The sequence below is a fragment of the Euprymna scolopes genome, chromosome 14 (genome assembly GCF_053919585.1).
Source record: "Euprymna scolopes isolate OS-2025 chromosome 14, ASM5391958v1, whole genome shotgun sequence".
In the NCBI taxonomy this organism is placed as follows: Eukaryota; Metazoa; Mollusca; class Cephalopoda; order Sepiida; family Sepiolidae; genus Euprymna; species Euprymna scolopes.
The window spans coordinates 74262042-74280285 of NC_136495.1; the positions used below are offsets into that span (position 1 = coordinate 74262042).

Here is an 18244-nt window from a genome sequence, read left to right on the forward strand (position 1 = left end):
AAGACTAAACCTATGCCCTTGCTTACCATTCATCCTTCTTCAATGACATCTCCGGTGGTTTAGGTTGTCAACCAGACTGCATGGAGAGAAGTGATATATCAGCCATTATTCATCAAAGCACTCACAAAGAAGAACTCAGCCACAGCATCCGACGCTGAACAACCAGCCAGCGTGTTAAAGATATTGCTGCAGACTTAGGGTTGTGCACGTTTTGCATGCTCTGAGCATCAGAGCAGTAATTCCAGTGATCAGAAACTGTCTGGTTACATTTTGAAGGGTCCATTATTAGACAAAGATAAAAGTGTAGCCATGGGAACTTAGTGTTAGCCCCCGTGTTTAGGGACTGAAGATAGCCTGGTAACATTAATAGGTATGAAGTAGAATTGTGCGAATCCCTTCTTCCCGTACAAGTGCAAGTAATTCCAATTTAATGTGTCTTAATTTAATGTCTTATTACACATGTAATATGATGAGTGACCATTTGGTACTACTTAGTGTTGAAACGATTAATTGGAATCAGAAGTGTGAAAATTAGAACTTTTTTGGGTAAAACAAACTTAATATCATGGCTATACTAGCGACTATGTGAAGGTTAACTAACTTGCATATTTCTTTGAAAAATGAGCGTTAATTGAGTAGAATTTAAGATGAAAACATTCTAGCACATGGAAATATTTTTATATCTATCTATCTCTATATCTATCTATATATCTGTGTGTGTGTGTGTGTGTGTAACCTCAATTTTGACCCCTTAACATTTGTTTTGGGCTCAAATCAAGTTAAAATGTTTACCCCAAGTAACCTATATCTAAACTAAGTGTTTAGACCCAAAATTGGTGGAGGAGTTTGGTAGAATCTGCAAAGGTCAGCTCTTTCAACCTTGACCTCTTGGCAGCAAAACATTCGCCCAAAAACTGATTAAATAAAGCTTGCATGTCTGAATACACTTCATGTATAATTTCAAATGTTTAGACCCAAATTGGCTAAATAGTTTGCTAGATTGCAAATGTAAAATCTTTTGAACTTTGACCCTTTGGCAGCAAAATTTTCTCCCAAAAACCCATTAAAAAGCTTGGCCTATGTCCGAATACACTTTATGTACAATTTAAAATATTTAGACCAAAAATTGGCTAAGTAATTTGGTAGAGACCGCAGAAGTCAATTTTTTTAAAACTTTGACCCCAATTTTGACCCCTAAGAATTTATTCTTTTAGGCTCAAAAAAATTATTAAATTTGATCCATGTCCAAAGAAGCTATATCTAAAATTTAAAGTGTTTAGACCCAAAATTAGAGGAGGAGGAGTTTGGTAGAGTTCTTAAAGGTCAAATCGTTGAACTTTGACCCCTTATAGCCAAATTTCTGGCCAAAAACCGATCAAAAAGATTTTCCCAAATCTCAATACCCGTTATGTCAAATTTTGAGTCTGTGAACCAAAAATTGACAAAGTTATTGTATAGGGAAATTTACACACAGAGACATTTTCACTTTTATAGATATACTAGCATGGGTACCCGGCGTTGGCCGGGTATTTGGAGGTGTATGTTGAGCAAAAAAAAAAAAAAAAAAAAAAAAAAAGCGGTAAATTTTTTTTTTTAACTTTCACACCTATTATGATCCATTAAAATTTATTGTTTTGGGCTCAAATCAAGTTATTAAGTTAGATCCATGTCCAAGGAACCTATATCTAAAATTTCAAGTGTTTAAACACAAAATTGTCGGAGTTTGGTAGACTTCTCAAAGGTCAAATCGTTGAACTTTGACCCCTTAATTGCCAAATTTCTGGCCAAAAACCGATCACATCGATTTTCCCAAATCTCAATATCCTGTATATCAAATTTTGAGTCTGTAGACTTAAAATATACAGAGTTATTGCGTAGGGAAATGTACACACACAGATAGATTAAACAAAAATATATACGTATACATAAATATATATGGAAACAATATTGTGTGTCCTGTAAACTTTTTACGCAAATATTATGCAAGTATAAATGTCGAATATCTGCATGAATATAATTACATATAAACTAAAGATGATCATTCCATGAGAAAACCGAAAAACTAATAGGGAATTAATTAAAATAAATGTTTAAAAGAATATGCAAATTAGCTAGATCTTTTGCAGACGAATTCAATTTCATGAAAATTGTATTTTCTTTTTAAATAAATAGAAAAGGGGCTTGCCTTTTTTCTGTTGTTCTAGGCCTTAGTGTAGTATCTGTTCCGGCAGATACTGCAAGCAAAGACCATGTGTGGGGTTTCCCCCACATATAAGACCTTGGTCAATGTAGGGGAAACCCTTCATACCAATTGTCACTATCCAGCTCCCCTACTCCCCGGGGAGTTGGTCCCCATTTCCCCTTCACTCCTCATATTAAAAATCGGCCTTGTGCCTAATTTGCTCGGTCGGGGAGCAAATAAATACCTTGCCCTTTTTCTGTTGTTCTTGGCCTTTGGGCCGGGATCAAAGTGTAGTATCTGTTCGGCAGATGCTGCACTTAAGATAATTTGTACTAGTCAATGGAGGGGAAACCCTCTATACTGGGACAATTATTATTTTTGGTAACCAGAGTGCCCCCTTTTTGCCTACTTTTAGGGGAGCTGGTTTTTACCCCACATTAAAAACGGCCTTGTGCCTAATTTGCTTTGGTGTGGAAGCAAATGAATACAATAAATAGAAAAGAGGTTTTTTTAATATGAATATCAATACACACAAAAGAAACACAAATTTATAGGAGTAGAGATAGATATACTAGCATTTCAGCCCGGCCTTGCCCGGGTGTTTGGAGGTGTATGCTGAGCAAAAAAAAAGTCAATTTTTTTAAAACTTTGACCTCTATTATGACCCCTTAAAATTTATTGTTTTGGGCTCAAATCAAGTTATTAAGTTAGATCCATGTCCAAGGAAACTATATCTAAAATTTCAAGTGTTTAGACCTAAAATTGTCGGAGTTTGGTAGAGTTTTTAAAAGTCAAATCGTTGAACTTTGACCCCTTAACAGCCAAATTTCTGGCTGAAAACAGATCAGATTTCCCCAAATCTCAGTACCCTGTATATCAGTCTGTAGACTAAAAATTGACAGTTATTGCGTAGGAAAATGTACACAGACACTTTTCTAGATATATAGACTAGCATTTTAGCCCGGTGTTGCCCAGGTGTTTGGAGGTGTGTGTTGAACAAAAAAAAAAAAAAATTGGTAGTTGGAAGGCAGGCTCGAACCCGTACCGCAAAGAAGGAAAAGGGGGAAAGAAACCTTACGTCTTTGCTGTTATGGCCAACCGCCAAACCGAAAGTGACGTAAGTTTAAATTAAGGCTAGACAATCGAAAGGAGAGGATGACTTTCGAAAATATCGGTGAAAAAAGCGCCCCCCCCCCCGTAGAAAAGTGTCCAGTTGAAGGTGAAGATATTAATGTTTTTAGCCAATTTTTTGATATTTGTTGTCTGAAAGGTCGAACTTCCAAACGATACTAATTTTTTAAAAATCCGTCGCCTCTATCGAAAGTTAGACAGACATGCAAACATACATACATACATACATACATTTATAACTAACTAAAAATTTTCGACCCAAACCGATTAAAAAGCTTGTCTTATCTCTGAATACCCTTTATGTAAAATTTCAAATGTTTAGACCGGAAATTGTCTGAGTAATTTGGTAGAAACTGCAGAGGTCAGATTTTTCTTAACTTTGACCCCTTAACATTTATTGTTTTGGGCTCAAATCAAGTTAAGTTAGATCCATGTCCAAGGAACCTATATCTTAAATTTCAATTGTTTATACCCAAAATTGGTGGAGGAGTTTGGTAGAGTTCACAAAGGTCAAATCATTGAACTTTGACCTCTTAACAGCCAAATTTCTGGCCGAAAACAAAACGGATTAGAAAGATTTTCCCAAATCTCTATACCTGTATATCAAATTTCGAGTCTGTAGACTGAAAATTGACAGTTATTGTATAGGGAAATGTAGACACAGACAGACACTTTCACTTTTCTATGCACATAAAGTTATGAACAGTGCATAGGGCCCGAGCAACGGAACTGCTAGTATATATGTGTATATATATATATATATATATATATATATATATATATATACACACACACACGTATATATAAATGAGAATGTGTGTTTGTGTGAGGACACTTCTCAACCTATATACTCAACTGATTTTTGATATACAGACTTGAAATTTGGAATATAGGATAGATATTCAGTTATGTGGAAAAAATCGATTTCAGAAAAATGGCCTCCTATGAGGTCAAAATTGTAAAATTGGCGTGTGGGGGTTGTCGGATTTTTATCTGTTTGCCAACTATTTCATGAATGTGCATGCATGACTAGTTTACATGACGGATTCATTGTTAAAAATCAGTAGGTTTTAACACACTTTTTAAAGATGTCAAGCCTGCCTAATGGTTATTGTACTTAACTCACTGCTTTAGGTTTTGATTTCGATTTCAGCTTAAGGATCTTTTTTTTTTTTTTTTTTTTTTTTTTTGACTTAGAAGAATTGAATTGTTTAGAAAAAACATAGTCGCATGCACATGTCTCAGTTTCTGTTTTTCATTTTTTTTTTTTTTTTTAAAGGAATTTAATGTTATGTTTAATACTGGGCAATGCCAGGTACACCTATTATAACCAAGGCAATGGTGGAAATCCTAGAGGAATACCTTCAGTCTGTAGTAGAATGGGGACAAATGGATGGTAACGTTAAGTACTGTCAAGACTAAGCTCGTTTCCTTTAATAACTACAAGAAACCTTCTCCACCACAAATAGCCATGACTAATGATACTTATCTAAAAGTAGCTCGTTCAAACTCCTTAGCTTAACATTTATGGAGAACATGAGTTGGAACAGATACAGATGTAACCTCTGGCCTTCTTCAGGGGTATTTTGTTTATCAAACTCAGGAAATATTTCAAATGGAACTCTTTATTTATTCCACAAGGTTAGAATGCTCTTATTCTGTCAGCCATGGCTGGATAGAAATCCTAAGTAATTCGTAATTGTATTTTGAGTGTCGGCTGCTCTGAGGATTGAACCTTCAACCTCGAGAAAAATGTAACTTTGCAACTAAATTTTGCCAAGTACTTTATCTGCTACGCCACAGGTCTTTGTGCAAGGATTTTTGCCCAATCATGACTGACCGAGCAAGAGCATGTTACTCCGTGGATTAAATAAAGTTTGAAATTTTGTGCAGATTCCTGAGTACTATAGAAAGATTCCCGAAGTTCGACAAGATACATATGAAGAAGGTCAGAGGTTACATCGGTCAAACCTTCTGAAAATAACACTCAAGATGGGAGCAATGGTCTGAAGAAACCAAACAATACGAACGATCAATCCTCATCTCAAAAAATTCAAAAACGTAAATTGTTATTAGACCCCCCCCCCCAAAAAAAAATAAAACCGCATGACCACGAGTAATTAAAACATCAAATTAAATTTGATTTTAAGTTAGAATTGATGGAGGTGACAATGGTTAAATGGTTAACGACACTGACAACCTGGGTGTTCCAAGTTCAAATCCAGTTTGTTCCACAAAAAAACAAGTGAAGCATGCATGGTCCCCCGTGGAGTGCATAGGGAACGAGGCATAAAAAAAATGACTAAGTTCAACATTTTCCGCCAGGGGACGTCAAATCCTGGTGAAAATGAACAAACGGTGCCGTTTTAGTCTTTAACATATGTAAATTTGAGTTCTGCATCATGCAAATAAAGAAATGACTAAGTCCATCATTTGTGCTCCCCACCCCCGCATTTAGCCCCAAAAGTCCCCACATATTTAAATTTGAGTTCAGCACCATGCAAAACTGCTAAATAGACATATACAGAAAATTTTGGACAAATATGGTAAAATAGTTCCAAAAATGGAGTGTTTTTATTAGCCCTAAAAGAGCCCTGGGTTGCGAAGTATAGAGACAAACAAAATTATATAGAAATCAGTTAGTTACAACCTTTCAGAAAGTTTTATAAAAATGTAAGGCATCAATTTTTTTTTTTTTAATAAGCACAAGTGTCAATTTTAGCCATTTTAACCCGAAAGGAACCCCTGGGGGTGGGGTGGGGGGCAACGGGAGTTTCCCAGAAAATCTGTTCTGTTACTTTTTTTTTACTCATATCATGTTTAACGTTTGTGCAAAATTTCAAAACATTCCAAGGCGTAGTTATTGAGAAAAGTGCAGATGGACAGACGAACAAAGGTGAATTTACAAGTCCACCCTCCTTTTTGTCGGGAGAAAAAAAATCCCTTTCATTTAGGGATGTTGGCAACCTTTACACGGTCCCTCCCTCACGTAAGCACTCGTTATCTTTCTAGAAAGAAATCTGACTAGAAAATCATTGAAGAAGCCAATGCCAAAAATAGAATTGGCAAGACTGGAGTTTAGGTGGAAAAATAATCTCGAACCCTTTATCACATAAAAGGAACTAATTTCCCTAATCACCGGTACGTTACTATGTCAATAATATATAAACAATATTGGTATTTCAGAAGTTGTTTTTGAAAACAACTTTTAAAAAAAAAAATTCTTTTTATATTGCTTTTAATTAAAATAAAAAAGGTTTTCGTAGGTTACAATTATGAAAAGTTCTATTCATATTTAAATGTCTTATATGTTCCGTGTTTTTTTTTTTTTTTTACACAATGAATACCTTTTTTAATGAAGGTGCTAATTCAGAGAGTGATCCGCGCTATTTTTTTTTAAATCGTATTTCAAAGTTTAATTAAAGTTTTATATGTTTTTTATTCAATTGTAAGGTTGAAGTATAGAATATGTACAAAACACCCTCCCCTCCCCATATTAAGAATGGCTTTTTAAATATAACGTTATTATTTACGTCCGGATCGCTATGCACTAGTACCTTAATGATAAACAATACATAAATAGAAATAATAAATTATCAGACTTTTTAAAGTTTAAGTTTAAACAACATTTTTTTAATTAAAAATTGAATCGCGTGATTATTATTAAATTACGTGAGTAGTTATAAACGATACAAATTAATATTAAACACGCGTAATCTCTTGCAATTTATTATTTCTCTATTTCAAATTTAAATTTATTAATTATAAAACCTTCCTTCGTTACTTATGTATTTTTGTTACCGTGCTAAAAAAAAGGGTGCTTAAGATATCGTGGAACGTTCTGTTTAAAATAAAAAAATGTTGTTTAAAATAAAGAAGTAAAAAATGAGAGAAGAAAGATATCGTGAAAAAAAGATCGTGAAACGTTTTAAACTAAATAAGTAAAAAGTTGGGCTTCAAGTTGTTTTCAAAAACAACTTCTGAAATACCATATTATTGACATAGTAACCTACCGGTGATCGGTGATTAGGGAAATTAGTTCCTTTTATGTGATAAAGGGTTCGAGATTATTTTTCCACCTAAACTCCAGTCTCGCCATTTTTTTTTTTTTTTTTTTTTTTTTTTTTTAATAAAAAAGTAAAAAGTTTGATGTGCGTGGGCAAAGACCAATATGACCACTAGTGACAATAATAGCGAATACATTGGATAATAAATGTTTTATTATGACAGCAACAATTTTTAATGTAATATTCGCTTAAAACAGAGCCAACATACATCCCTAAAGATTAACTTTTTAAAAGTAAGTCTTTAGTTGTTACTGTACACAGCACATTGACTATGAGCAAGGTAAATTTTTACTTTCTTTCCACTCACCTTACAATGGTGACTTAGAGAGGTTTTTGGATATGCTGAAAACAAATATTTAAATTTGGGGTAGACAAGTAGTTTACTGGATATTAATTATTTATTAATTATTATTACTATTTATTATCCAATGTAGTCCATTGTTTTCACTGGCTGCCATATTTTCCCAACTAATGTGCAAGTAGTACTAATGCGCATGCGTGTTACAAAACACCTCCCTCTTCTCATGTTAAGAATGGCGAACACTACTGACATTTATTAAGTAATACATTGAATAATAAATGTCTTAAACTATTTGTCTGTCCCAAATTTGAATGTGATATTCGTTTTTAGCATACTCGAAAATTCTTAAAAGTCGTCATTTTAAAAGAAAGTAAAAAAAAAATAAAATAAATAAAATAAAAATACCCCCCCCCCGAAAAAAAACAAAAAAAACAACAAAAAAACAATGTCAGATTGGATAAAAATCAGTCGGAAATATTCAAAAAGTCCCTATTCCACAATTAAACGTAAGTTTATATTTTAACAAATCGGAAGTGACGTCATTGCCAGGCCGCATTTCCTAAGCGACGCGACCCACAAGATGGCGACATCATTGGAACATTACGTCGCTACTGTTACACATTTGTCTGAACAAGGTTAGAATAGCAGTCATTTTGTTCTGTTTTATTTTTTCTTAGATTTCTAATACCTTTTTGCAATCACTTGGAGCCATTTTCTATATGTTGTGATCAAATGTCGACGTGTAGAGCCTTCCTCCAGTTCAGCCAAATTTCATATAAACTGCGATGCTTATGTCGGTTACCCCTCGATTAAAAGCCTACAATAATAAAACTAATCCTATTCATTGTTAAACAAAGCTGAACATTTCTTTTCAAAATCGTAATTTTCTTTTAAAGGCGAACTTAATGTTTTTTTTTTTGTTAAAATTTCTTTTAGAAAATCACAAACTATTTATTTTCCGTCCAGACATTAACATTTTCGATTAGTTCTTCCTTCTACAGTTTTGTCATTTTTTTTATTTTGAATGTTTTTCACATTTTTCTATCAAAAACAATTAAAATGTTTATGCAGAGAAGGTATCGTACTATTTAAAAAAAATAGTATTTTAATTTTATGCTATCTTTTGTTTCTCTAAATTGTTAGGTGAAAGTATAGAATAGTTACAAAATACCCCCCTCTCCGTGTTAAGAATGGGGTTCGTTTCGGACCTATCTCACCTCTATAATTGTTTTTGTTTTCGTTTATTTTATTTTTTTATTTAGCAGATTATTATCGATTGGGTACTAGTCTACTCGATTATAAAAAAAAAAAAAAAAAAAAAAAATTGGCCAACGTACACGAGTCGGGCCCCTATTGTTAAAAGCGCCGGCTACAATTTGTTTATTTAGGTGCTCAGTTTCTAATACAACGCGCGTGCGCGGTGAACCCTCTACATATTTTGATAATTTTTTATACTGTTAAAAAATAAAAAAAGTTCTAAAAACAATCTAGAAATGTTTCATTTTTTATTTAGTTATAAATCGCTCATTAAAACTTGAAAATTATATTTTGATACATTTTTTATGTTTTCATTTTCATATATTTTCTTGCTCTTTTTTTCGTTATATATTGTATATATTTGAGGTTCACGGAACGGCCAATAGAGGGCTTTCAAAGAACAGGGGTCGATAACTTCTCTCTAACTTCATTGACATGCAGAAGTGCCTTTTTTATTTTTGGCTTAAAAAAAAAGGGGTAAATTTTTACGTGCCCCAGCATATTATAAACACTCCAACCTCCCCATGTTAACAGTTTTTGGACTAAACCCCCTCCAAACGCGAGAGCCGTTCTTAACATGGGGTGGTTGGGGGCGTTACTATTTTACTACGTTGGAGCAGGTCGTAAAAAAAAAAAAAAAAAAAAAAAAATACCAAAATAATTTTTTGGTAAATATTACCTTACGCTACAACAGAACACCGACCACTCTAATTTAGTTTTTAGTGGTATTCGAGGTCGCTGACAACGAATCTGGTAATCAAACCCGTCGCAAATTTACCGTTCGCATGGTATTAACCCGTGGACCTTGGGACTATTTTGCGCCATTTCATCGCCTTCAGTCATGTTTTTCTTACATAATACATTTACGGGCGTAGTGAAGTGACTTGTCACATTGCGCAGGGATCTAAGCGGCCATTTGAAATAAGTTAAAGCCACATTTTTTTTTGTCTTACGTAGTTTTTAATGCATTTTAATTGACCTAAAAATAATGTTTTCACGAACAGTTCACAAAAACAAACATTTTTATGTTTTTCGTTTTTATTTGGGAAAGTCAATTATAGAACTTATGTAGCTTAACAGGTGCTTCTGCATTTTAATTAACCGTTTTTCCGTAAGTAACGCGCCTAAAAATGTTAAATGGTATTCTAATCAGAATACCATTTGACATTTTTAGATTTTACTGTTTCTAGGTTACACTGGGGAGGAGGCGGAGAAAGGTGTTGACGTACGCCCCAACACCACCCCGACCCCGACCCCGCCTCCTCCCCAATGTAAACAGAAACAGTAAAATCTAAAAATGTTAAATGGAATACCATTTAACACTTTTAGATTTTACTGTTTCTAGGTTACACTGGGGAATACCATTTAACATTTTTAGATTTTACTGTTTCTAGGTTACACTGGGGAGGAGGCGGGGGAAGGTGTTGACGTACGCCCCAACACCACCCCGCCTCCTCCCCAGTGTAAACAGAAACAGTAAAATCTAAAAATGTTAAATGGTATTCTGATCAGTAAATAGTATTTTAATGTTTTGTTTCATTAAATTGTTGGGTGAAAGTAATAGTTGCAAAACACCCTCCCCTCTCTACCAGATTATTAAAAATTTTGGTAAATGTGTAGTTTAGTGGCGTAAATTATTTGACAGACAAAAAATTATAAACTGTTTTTATATAAAGCATATTAGGTCAAGTTTATTTGCTATAAAGTATATTAGGTCAAGTTGGCGGAAGTGATGTCCGACAAATTTTTAGATACGGATATGACCAACTTTTTTTTTTTTTTTTTTTTAGAGGCGAGTATAAAAATAGAAGTTTTATTCAAACAGTCTTTAACAATGGACTGTTTTTTTATTTATTTATATTTATGAACTGTTTCTTCCCCATTAATGTTTATGGACTGTTTTATTTGTTTTATCAAACAAAATAGAACTTTTATAATGAAATGTGTATTATGAACTGTTTTCCAAACATCAGGTGTTGGTAACTTTTATAAATAATAAAATATAAAGTATAACTTTTATTATAAAACTTAGATAAACGTCGATATCGAAATTTTAAAATTAAAGTTTTATTAAAAAGAAAAAAAACCGGTGTTTTGTTTTTCCCCAATTACATTACAAACTTTAGTTGAACTTTTTAACAAACTTTTACATACATAAAAAATAGACTTTAAAGATCTTTTATAATAAACTTTTTAAAAATTTATATAACAAAAAGTTTTTTTTGACATTTCTCATGTATTTTAATCAAACATAAAAAAACGCATTCAATACATGATATTCCCCAAATAATTGTCTTGGTTTATTTGAAATTTTTGACTCCATTTTGTTAAAGTGTTCATAATTTGGAAATCACTTTCGAAAACTTAAGTCAAGTTAGAAAAAATCTTGTTACAAAAATCTCATTTCGAAAAATAAATTTTGTATTTTTATTTTAAATTGGTTTATCATTTTATTGTTGAATAAAATTTCTAAGTGATAAATTGAGAAAAAAAATATCTGAAAGAAAACAGTTCATAAATATTTAAAAAAAAACAAAAAAACCCCAGTCCATTAAGTTCAAATAAAAACAAAACTGTTTGAATAAAACTTGTATTTTTATATTTGCATCTAAAAAAAAAAAAAAAAAAAAAAAAAAAAAAAAAAGATGCATTCTATACAGTTGTGGTCATCCGTAGCTAAAAATTTGTTGAACGTCACACAGGAATGCAGAAGATGAACTTAACCGCATATTATTAGACCCAAAGGCTGAAATAAAATCGGAAAAAATTGTTTTATTTTTTTATTAAACTAAATGTACGACAATCGAGACCGCCGTATTGCTTTTAGAATTTGGTCTTTATAAAGTTTTACAGATTGGCCTTTTTTTAAGGTAAAATTTGGCCTTTTTTTTTTTTTTACATTCTTTCAAAAAAAAAAAAAAAAAAAATATGGTGGCCATTTAAGAGCGTAAAAATGGCCAAATTTGGCCTATTTAAGGCCAATCTGTTAAACCTTAGAAAGGCCAAATTTAAAAAAAAAGCCTCGAATATTATACATTTAGTATAATAAAAATGAAATTTTTTCTGGTTCTATTTCAGCCTTACAATAAATCGATCTCCCATATTGCAACCACTCGACAAGAACACACACACCCCTTTTACATAAAGGATTTTTCATTTATCAATCTAAGGACAATAATTAATGGTTAATTTGCGAAGGAGTACCAACTAAAAACTTGCTTTTAAAAAAATTGATTTTTATAGGTAATTGGGTCTATATTCCGTATTGTTTTCACTGGTTATCATGTTTGTTTTTACTTGCGTGCATTCAATTTATATGACTATATTGATTAATGAACATGTACTTGAAGGGATGCTTTTTGTAGGTTTTCTTTGTTGATGCTACTTTTATATATGTTATCAGATCAGGCTGTCTGAAGATATTAATCTCCTGACTTAAATGCACCAAGCATTGATGTTTTATTTCCCTTTGCAAAACTTAGTTTTGGCTTTGCAAAATTCAATTTGCTTTGCAAAGCCAAAACCAACTATTTTTTTTTTTTCTTCAAAACAACCAAACTAAGCACAATGAGTAAATATTTGAAGATATAAAATCTTTTATCAAAATGATTAAACCTGAAAAGGATTAATGTCATAAAATAAGCAAATCAAACACCACGGATAAATATTTGAAGATATAAAGAACTTGGATAATAAAACCTCTTTTTCCCCAAATGATTGGATTCTGCACTAAATAACCATAAAAGGGTTGATATGCTGGAAAACAAAATAACCAAACCAAACTTTTACATTAAATATCTGCACTAAAATAATATTGTTTTAGCATCCATCAGCAGATACACCATTTTGGTCCATCGACTTCAGTCTGATTTCGACCTTGTCCGTTCGTTTTCCAAATTCTCAATAACTATTCATTACATTTTCTAAAATTTTGCATGAAGTTACATTTCCTCCATTGGATAATTGTAACATTCTTGGATTTTTGATAAAAATTCTGGTTGCGTCATAAAGGAGCAAAAGGAGTCAAAATGGCCAAAAAATAGCACTTTACGGAATATCGAATATTTTCCGACCATTATTTACTGAAAATTACCCAAAAGCAAGATTACATTGACATACATCTGGAAACGTAATATTTGACCCTGGGAAAATTCTGGTGGTTGAGCCCCAGAGTGTTTTAGGGGTGAAAAACGCACCTTTTAGTGCTAATTTTTATTTTTCTCCTAAAATTCAAGCTATCAGTTGGGAGACCATATAGTTTTTGACTTTTTTTCATTGTGTTGTATGATGGCCATCAATGGAATTAAATTTTTATGCAAACTGAATTTTTTTTTCCTAGGACAGTAATCAACTGTTTCTACTGTTCTTGAGCACAAGAATATTTTGATACTGTTTTGCAACTCTGCCGTTACTATGACCCGTCCTTCATAGGTCAGTAAGGTAGCTCAGTGTGGCAAGATCCGTCAACCGATTTGCTTTGTCTTGATTTCACGATCGGTTGATATGTCGCCGCTTCATCGATCTATCGGTTACAAGGAAAGCAATTTCATGCACACAAAAGAAAGAAACAACTCTGTTTTCTATTCTACTCATTAAATTCACGATAAGATATACAGATATAGTTATATACAATAGTCCGTAGTTCAATGTTGATTTTTGACACTCTGCTGAGTCAAACAGGTTAATTTATCTCTGTATCGCAGTGGAATGATCCAGGAAGAGAGGGGTGTGGCAACTCTTCGACTGTGCTTGACTCTGCTCCAAACTCGGCTCAATTCTCTAACTGACCGTTTTGACGCTGGGACCTGCGCATATACTCAGGGAAGGGGTGAGACTGGGGCTGCTTCCTGGGCCAATCGCATCCAGTTACGTTATCCCTAGGGGAGGTTCGCTCTTCCCTGTGTGCACCTGTGGTTCTGCCAGCGCTCTCATGCCCTGAAAAGGTCACTCCAGTGACCTCGGGGGTCGCGGGCATTGTACTCAACTATAAACATCCTTAGACTTGAGTCCTGAGTCATTCCATTTTCGGAGTACAATTTACAAAAAAAAAAATGATATTGTCAACAATTTTCATAACAATGAAAATTACAATCTAATCTTTCTCTCAGCAAGGTCATTTGCCATCACCCGGGCACACCAACGATAATTAAAGAATAAAAAGGACTATCTACCTGGCTTCTTTAGCATTTCAGGAGTCTTGATCTCCCCCTCCGTGTGGAGCCCAATCGCCCCCTTGGACAATCACGTCACGTTACTATATCTGTGGTTCACTTCCATGTTGCGATCTCTAGTTTATTTCTACAGAAAAGTCTACATGAAATTCTGTGTTCTTCAAGCTTAACCAAGTTGTCATCATCTGTTTGTGTTTTCTCAGCACTTGTTTCTTTATAGCCACATGTTTCAAGGTGAACAATTTGCAACATTTTCCACTTAAACCAAATTGGTGCTTTTTTATTATTGGAGCGAAATTCAAAAATCGAACAGATGAATTTTCATTAAAAACCAATGTTTACTTTTTATGCCAATTTCAACTAAAAGCAATGATGTCTACTTGTCATGTTGCAATTAGTTAAATATTAATGTATTATTACATAAAACAAGAATGTTCAAGCTTTAACTGAAAATAAGTTGCCATATTTGTTTAAGATATGAAATGTGAAAAAACAAGGGAAGTAACTCATAATTTGGAATTTTTTGAAAACTTCTCCAGAATTGAATAAGATTTACAATTTTCAGAAAATAATTACAGTAGAATCCCGGGATACAGTGACCCTAGGATACGTTTTTTTCAGGTTATGATATGGAATACAGATGTTTTTCCGGCCCCTGGTTACGGTATTTGTCCTGCCTTACGGTTTTATTTATAATGTTATTTAATTATATACATATGTATTATATACTGTACTATATTTCGTTACTAATTTTTAATGCCTTATCCCGGGGTTCTACTATACTTCCCCAGTTATGATACAAAACTTTTTTTTTTTTTTTTCAAAACTTTCAACTTTTGTTAATTTTATTTGAAAACTATTTTCGTTAATTTTTTACGCTATTGTTTTTCATAATTTTTGGATTTGATCATTATTGCAACATGACAATTAAGTAAATACCATTAGTTTTGCATGAAATTCAATTTTTAAGTTTTGGAATGTCGCTCTAATGTAGAAGCTAGAAGTACCCCAAATTTAACATTTTTATTATTCTTTTGGTAACAAATGAAAAATTGGAAAAATCTTTTTCCATTACATGATTTTAACTAAAAAAATTCTGAGAACTTTCTATTTATTCTTTAATTCTTTTTGTTTGCGATGAATGTCAAAATAGAATTAAATCTATGCTCCGATCATTAAGAAAGTATAAAAAATTCTAAAATTATTACAATTGTAAATGATTTATTTCTAGTTAAAATTAATCTCAATATTTCAAACAAGAAATAAGATATCCTTAACATGTCTCTTCTAGTATTTTTTTTTTGTGATAAAAATAGTCATAAAAAAGATTCAGAAATTCTAAGATGACCCTTGAAGTGAATGTGGTATGATGATGGGTCCTAACTAGGAAAAACAGAAAACCTTTAAGGATGACCACAAACTCCCTCTTCCCCATACTTTTGAATGGCCTTGTACCTAATTTATTTTACGTTTATTATAAAATTTGCTAAAATGAATCAATTTTGAAATTGTGACTAAATAATGAACAAAATCTCTTATAATGGAGCTGCTTTATTGCATTGAAAAATGCAATTTCAAACTTATTGTAAAAGACTTTCAGACTGAGGCAATTTTTATTTTTGTCCCAATCCAGTTATTCTTTTTGGGGAGATTTTCCTCATTAAAAACTGACTTTTTATCTAACTCTACCCTTGTAGGCAGGTTAATAAATAGGGACTACTACCCCTCCCTAAAAAAAAATAAATCAAATTCTCTTTATACAGTGTAACCCGGATATAAGAGATCTTTTCTGGTCCCAAATTAGAGCCAGTGTTAATGTACAGTATAACCCAGATATGAGGAGAGTCTCTTATATCCGGGTTACACTTATAATCAAAAAAATATTTACCAAAGTCTTAGGTTTGTTTGTCACTTAAGAAGAGTGGATGGAGGGAAGGATCACAAAAAAACCTTCAGTTGGATTTTCTGATAATGTTAATTTTTGTTTATTTCAGGCAATTTTCTCAAATTAAGTGAATTCATCAACAAAAGTGCTGATTTTTTGGCCAAGAATGCCAGCCACTTAGACAATGTGATAGCCTCTTTAGACTGTCAAAAATATTCGTTTGGAATACTCGGAATTCTGTAAGTTTTGTTGCCGTTATTTTCTTTTCTTTTGGCCTTATTTAAAATTGTGGTTGTTATAAGTAAATGTCTGCCATTTTGTATAAAATTGTCTCTAAAAATGCTTCGCTGACTTTTGTGTTTTTCTTTTGTTGTTTCTCTTTTTAGCTGTGTAAAATATAATTTGAGCAACATTGCAGATTTTGAAACATTGTATGTACAAACGCAAGAGTTTATTTTGTCTTGCAATGGAGAACATGTACGAAATGCAACGAGCAACTGTAAGTATTTTGATTCACTTAGTTATCAAAATATTGATTCTTGTCCAGATTTCCCCCTTATGCTAATAAAAGCAAAAATAAAAAATCTTCATGATGTATGTACATGTAAAGGTCATATTCCAAAAATCATGTAAACTGATCAAGTAGTTTTATTTCTAATAATCGTTTTTAAATGATTTTAAGTGATTAATGAGAAATCTTAGGCATTACAAGACTGATCACACAAGTTTGAATATCGTGAAGTTCTCTGCTTTTCTTTTTTTTTTTTTTTCTCAAGATGATGCAAGACTTGTTTGCTTACTCATAAAATTTGATTTTTTATTTAAAAAAAGAAAATATATACTTGATCCATTTATGCGATTTTTGGAATATGATATTTACAAATTGCACTTAATGAAAATAAACTGGAATCTTAAGAAGCTCTCCGGTAATTATAGGAGCAACTGGACCCATGGAAAAGAATTTAAAAAACTACCTAGCAAATATACCTGGTGAACCAAGTTAAGAATCTTAAAAAGATTTTTCTGTTAGAATGTATAACTAGTGAATATCTGGCATCTGGTAGGATTTCCCATCCCTAGCTTGAATAAAATAAGAAAACTGAAATAAAAACAAGACAATTTATGTAAAATCTTTTATAAAGGCTGAGAAAAAGATTAGGTTATAGTCAGCTAACATACTTCCTTTTTAGTCTTTTCCCAATAGTCATCTGCAAGAGTTTGAATGCTGGTAGAGAATCCAAATATTTTGGGAATATTATCTATTGGATACTTTTTATTTTTTTCTAATAATGTTTGAAATTATTTTAATTTCAATGATTTTATGTTTATACTTTCACAAACATATAAATTCAAATAAAAACTTATTTTTAAAATGTAAAAAAAAAATTGGATTTTTATTTCATAAACACATATTCATAAAATTTCAAATAATTTTTTTTATTTTTTAAAATTTATTAAAAGTACAAATAATAAATAATTGTGCTGTTTGTATAATTTTGTTAATTTTTTATTGTATATTTTTTTTAATAATGTTCTTTGTTTTCTTTCAATAAATAGAAATACTGAAGAACCATAAAAGTGAAGGGACTGATTTGCTTTATCACTGCTTCTGGTAGCGCTATGCCAGAAGTTAGGAAATACCTTAGCAAAGATTGAAATTTATGATAGTTTTATCAGAAATTTCTATGATCAGAATTAGTAAAAAAATTTTTAAATTTCTTATTTTTGTAGATAAGAACTTTTTATTGGCTGCTTTAAAAGAAATGTCCAACTTAAGTGAAATGAATATTGTTATATTAATTGCAATTCAAAAATTTTTGTTTTTCTTTTTTTTAGTTGCTGATCTTTGCCATAATTTCACACAATATTTAATGGAAACAAGACAAGTAAGTCATCAAATTTTCTTTGCAAACAGTTACAAATTTTTTTTTTTTTTTTTTTGAAAACCATTAAATTTTTAAACTTTTAATCAAATTGTCAGCTTTTCTTATTACCATATCAGCATGATACATTTCAACAAGAAAAACTATTTAATTGTTTGTATTTTGAATAGTTTAATAAGCTTATTTGTATTTTGGTTGTGAAAGGCTGTTGTAATGAATGTAGATAAAAAGAAATAGTTTTCTTTATCCTTTGCTTTAATAAGTTTTTTATAATTTTTTTTACATTGAATTTTGAAGGGAAAAATGATTATTGCATTAAAAACTTTTAAAATCATACAGTTTTATAAAGTAAATAGCAAAGATTGAT

At 31.9% G+C, this 18244-nt stretch overlaps 2 protein-coding genes across 3 annotated transcripts in view; one reads left to right on the forward strand and one right to left on the reverse strand.

The window, feature by feature from the left end:
• The window catches only part of LOC145293091 (hexosaminidase D-like), a 127190-nt gene extending 119382 nt beyond the window's left edge, over nt 1-7808 (reverse strand). Inside the window, exon 1 of the mRNA XM_080139466.1 lies at nt 7688-7808. The gene's annotated coding sequence lies outside the window, so the exon portion shown is untranslated. The remainder of the gene's footprint in view (nt 1-7687) is intronic.
• The window catches only part of LOC145293092 (COP9 signalosome complex subunit 3-like), a 66754-nt gene that overhangs the window by 17883 nt on the left and 30627 nt on the right, over nt 1-18244 (forward strand). The window contains exons 1-4 of one of the 2 annotated variants that reach the window (XM_080139468.1): nt 8168-8316; nt 16104-16233; nt 16381-16493; nt 17831-17880. In XM_080139468.1, the coding sequence (XP_079995594.1) occupies nt 8262-8316; nt 16104-16233; nt 16381-16493; nt 17831-17880 (348 nt within the window). In that variant the 5' untranslated portion in view covers nt 8168-8261. Of the gene's footprint in view, nt 1-8167; nt 8317-16103; nt 16234-16380; nt 16494-17830; nt 17881-18244 lie in introns of those variants that run through there. The other variant, XM_080139467.1, reaches the window with a different exon arrangement.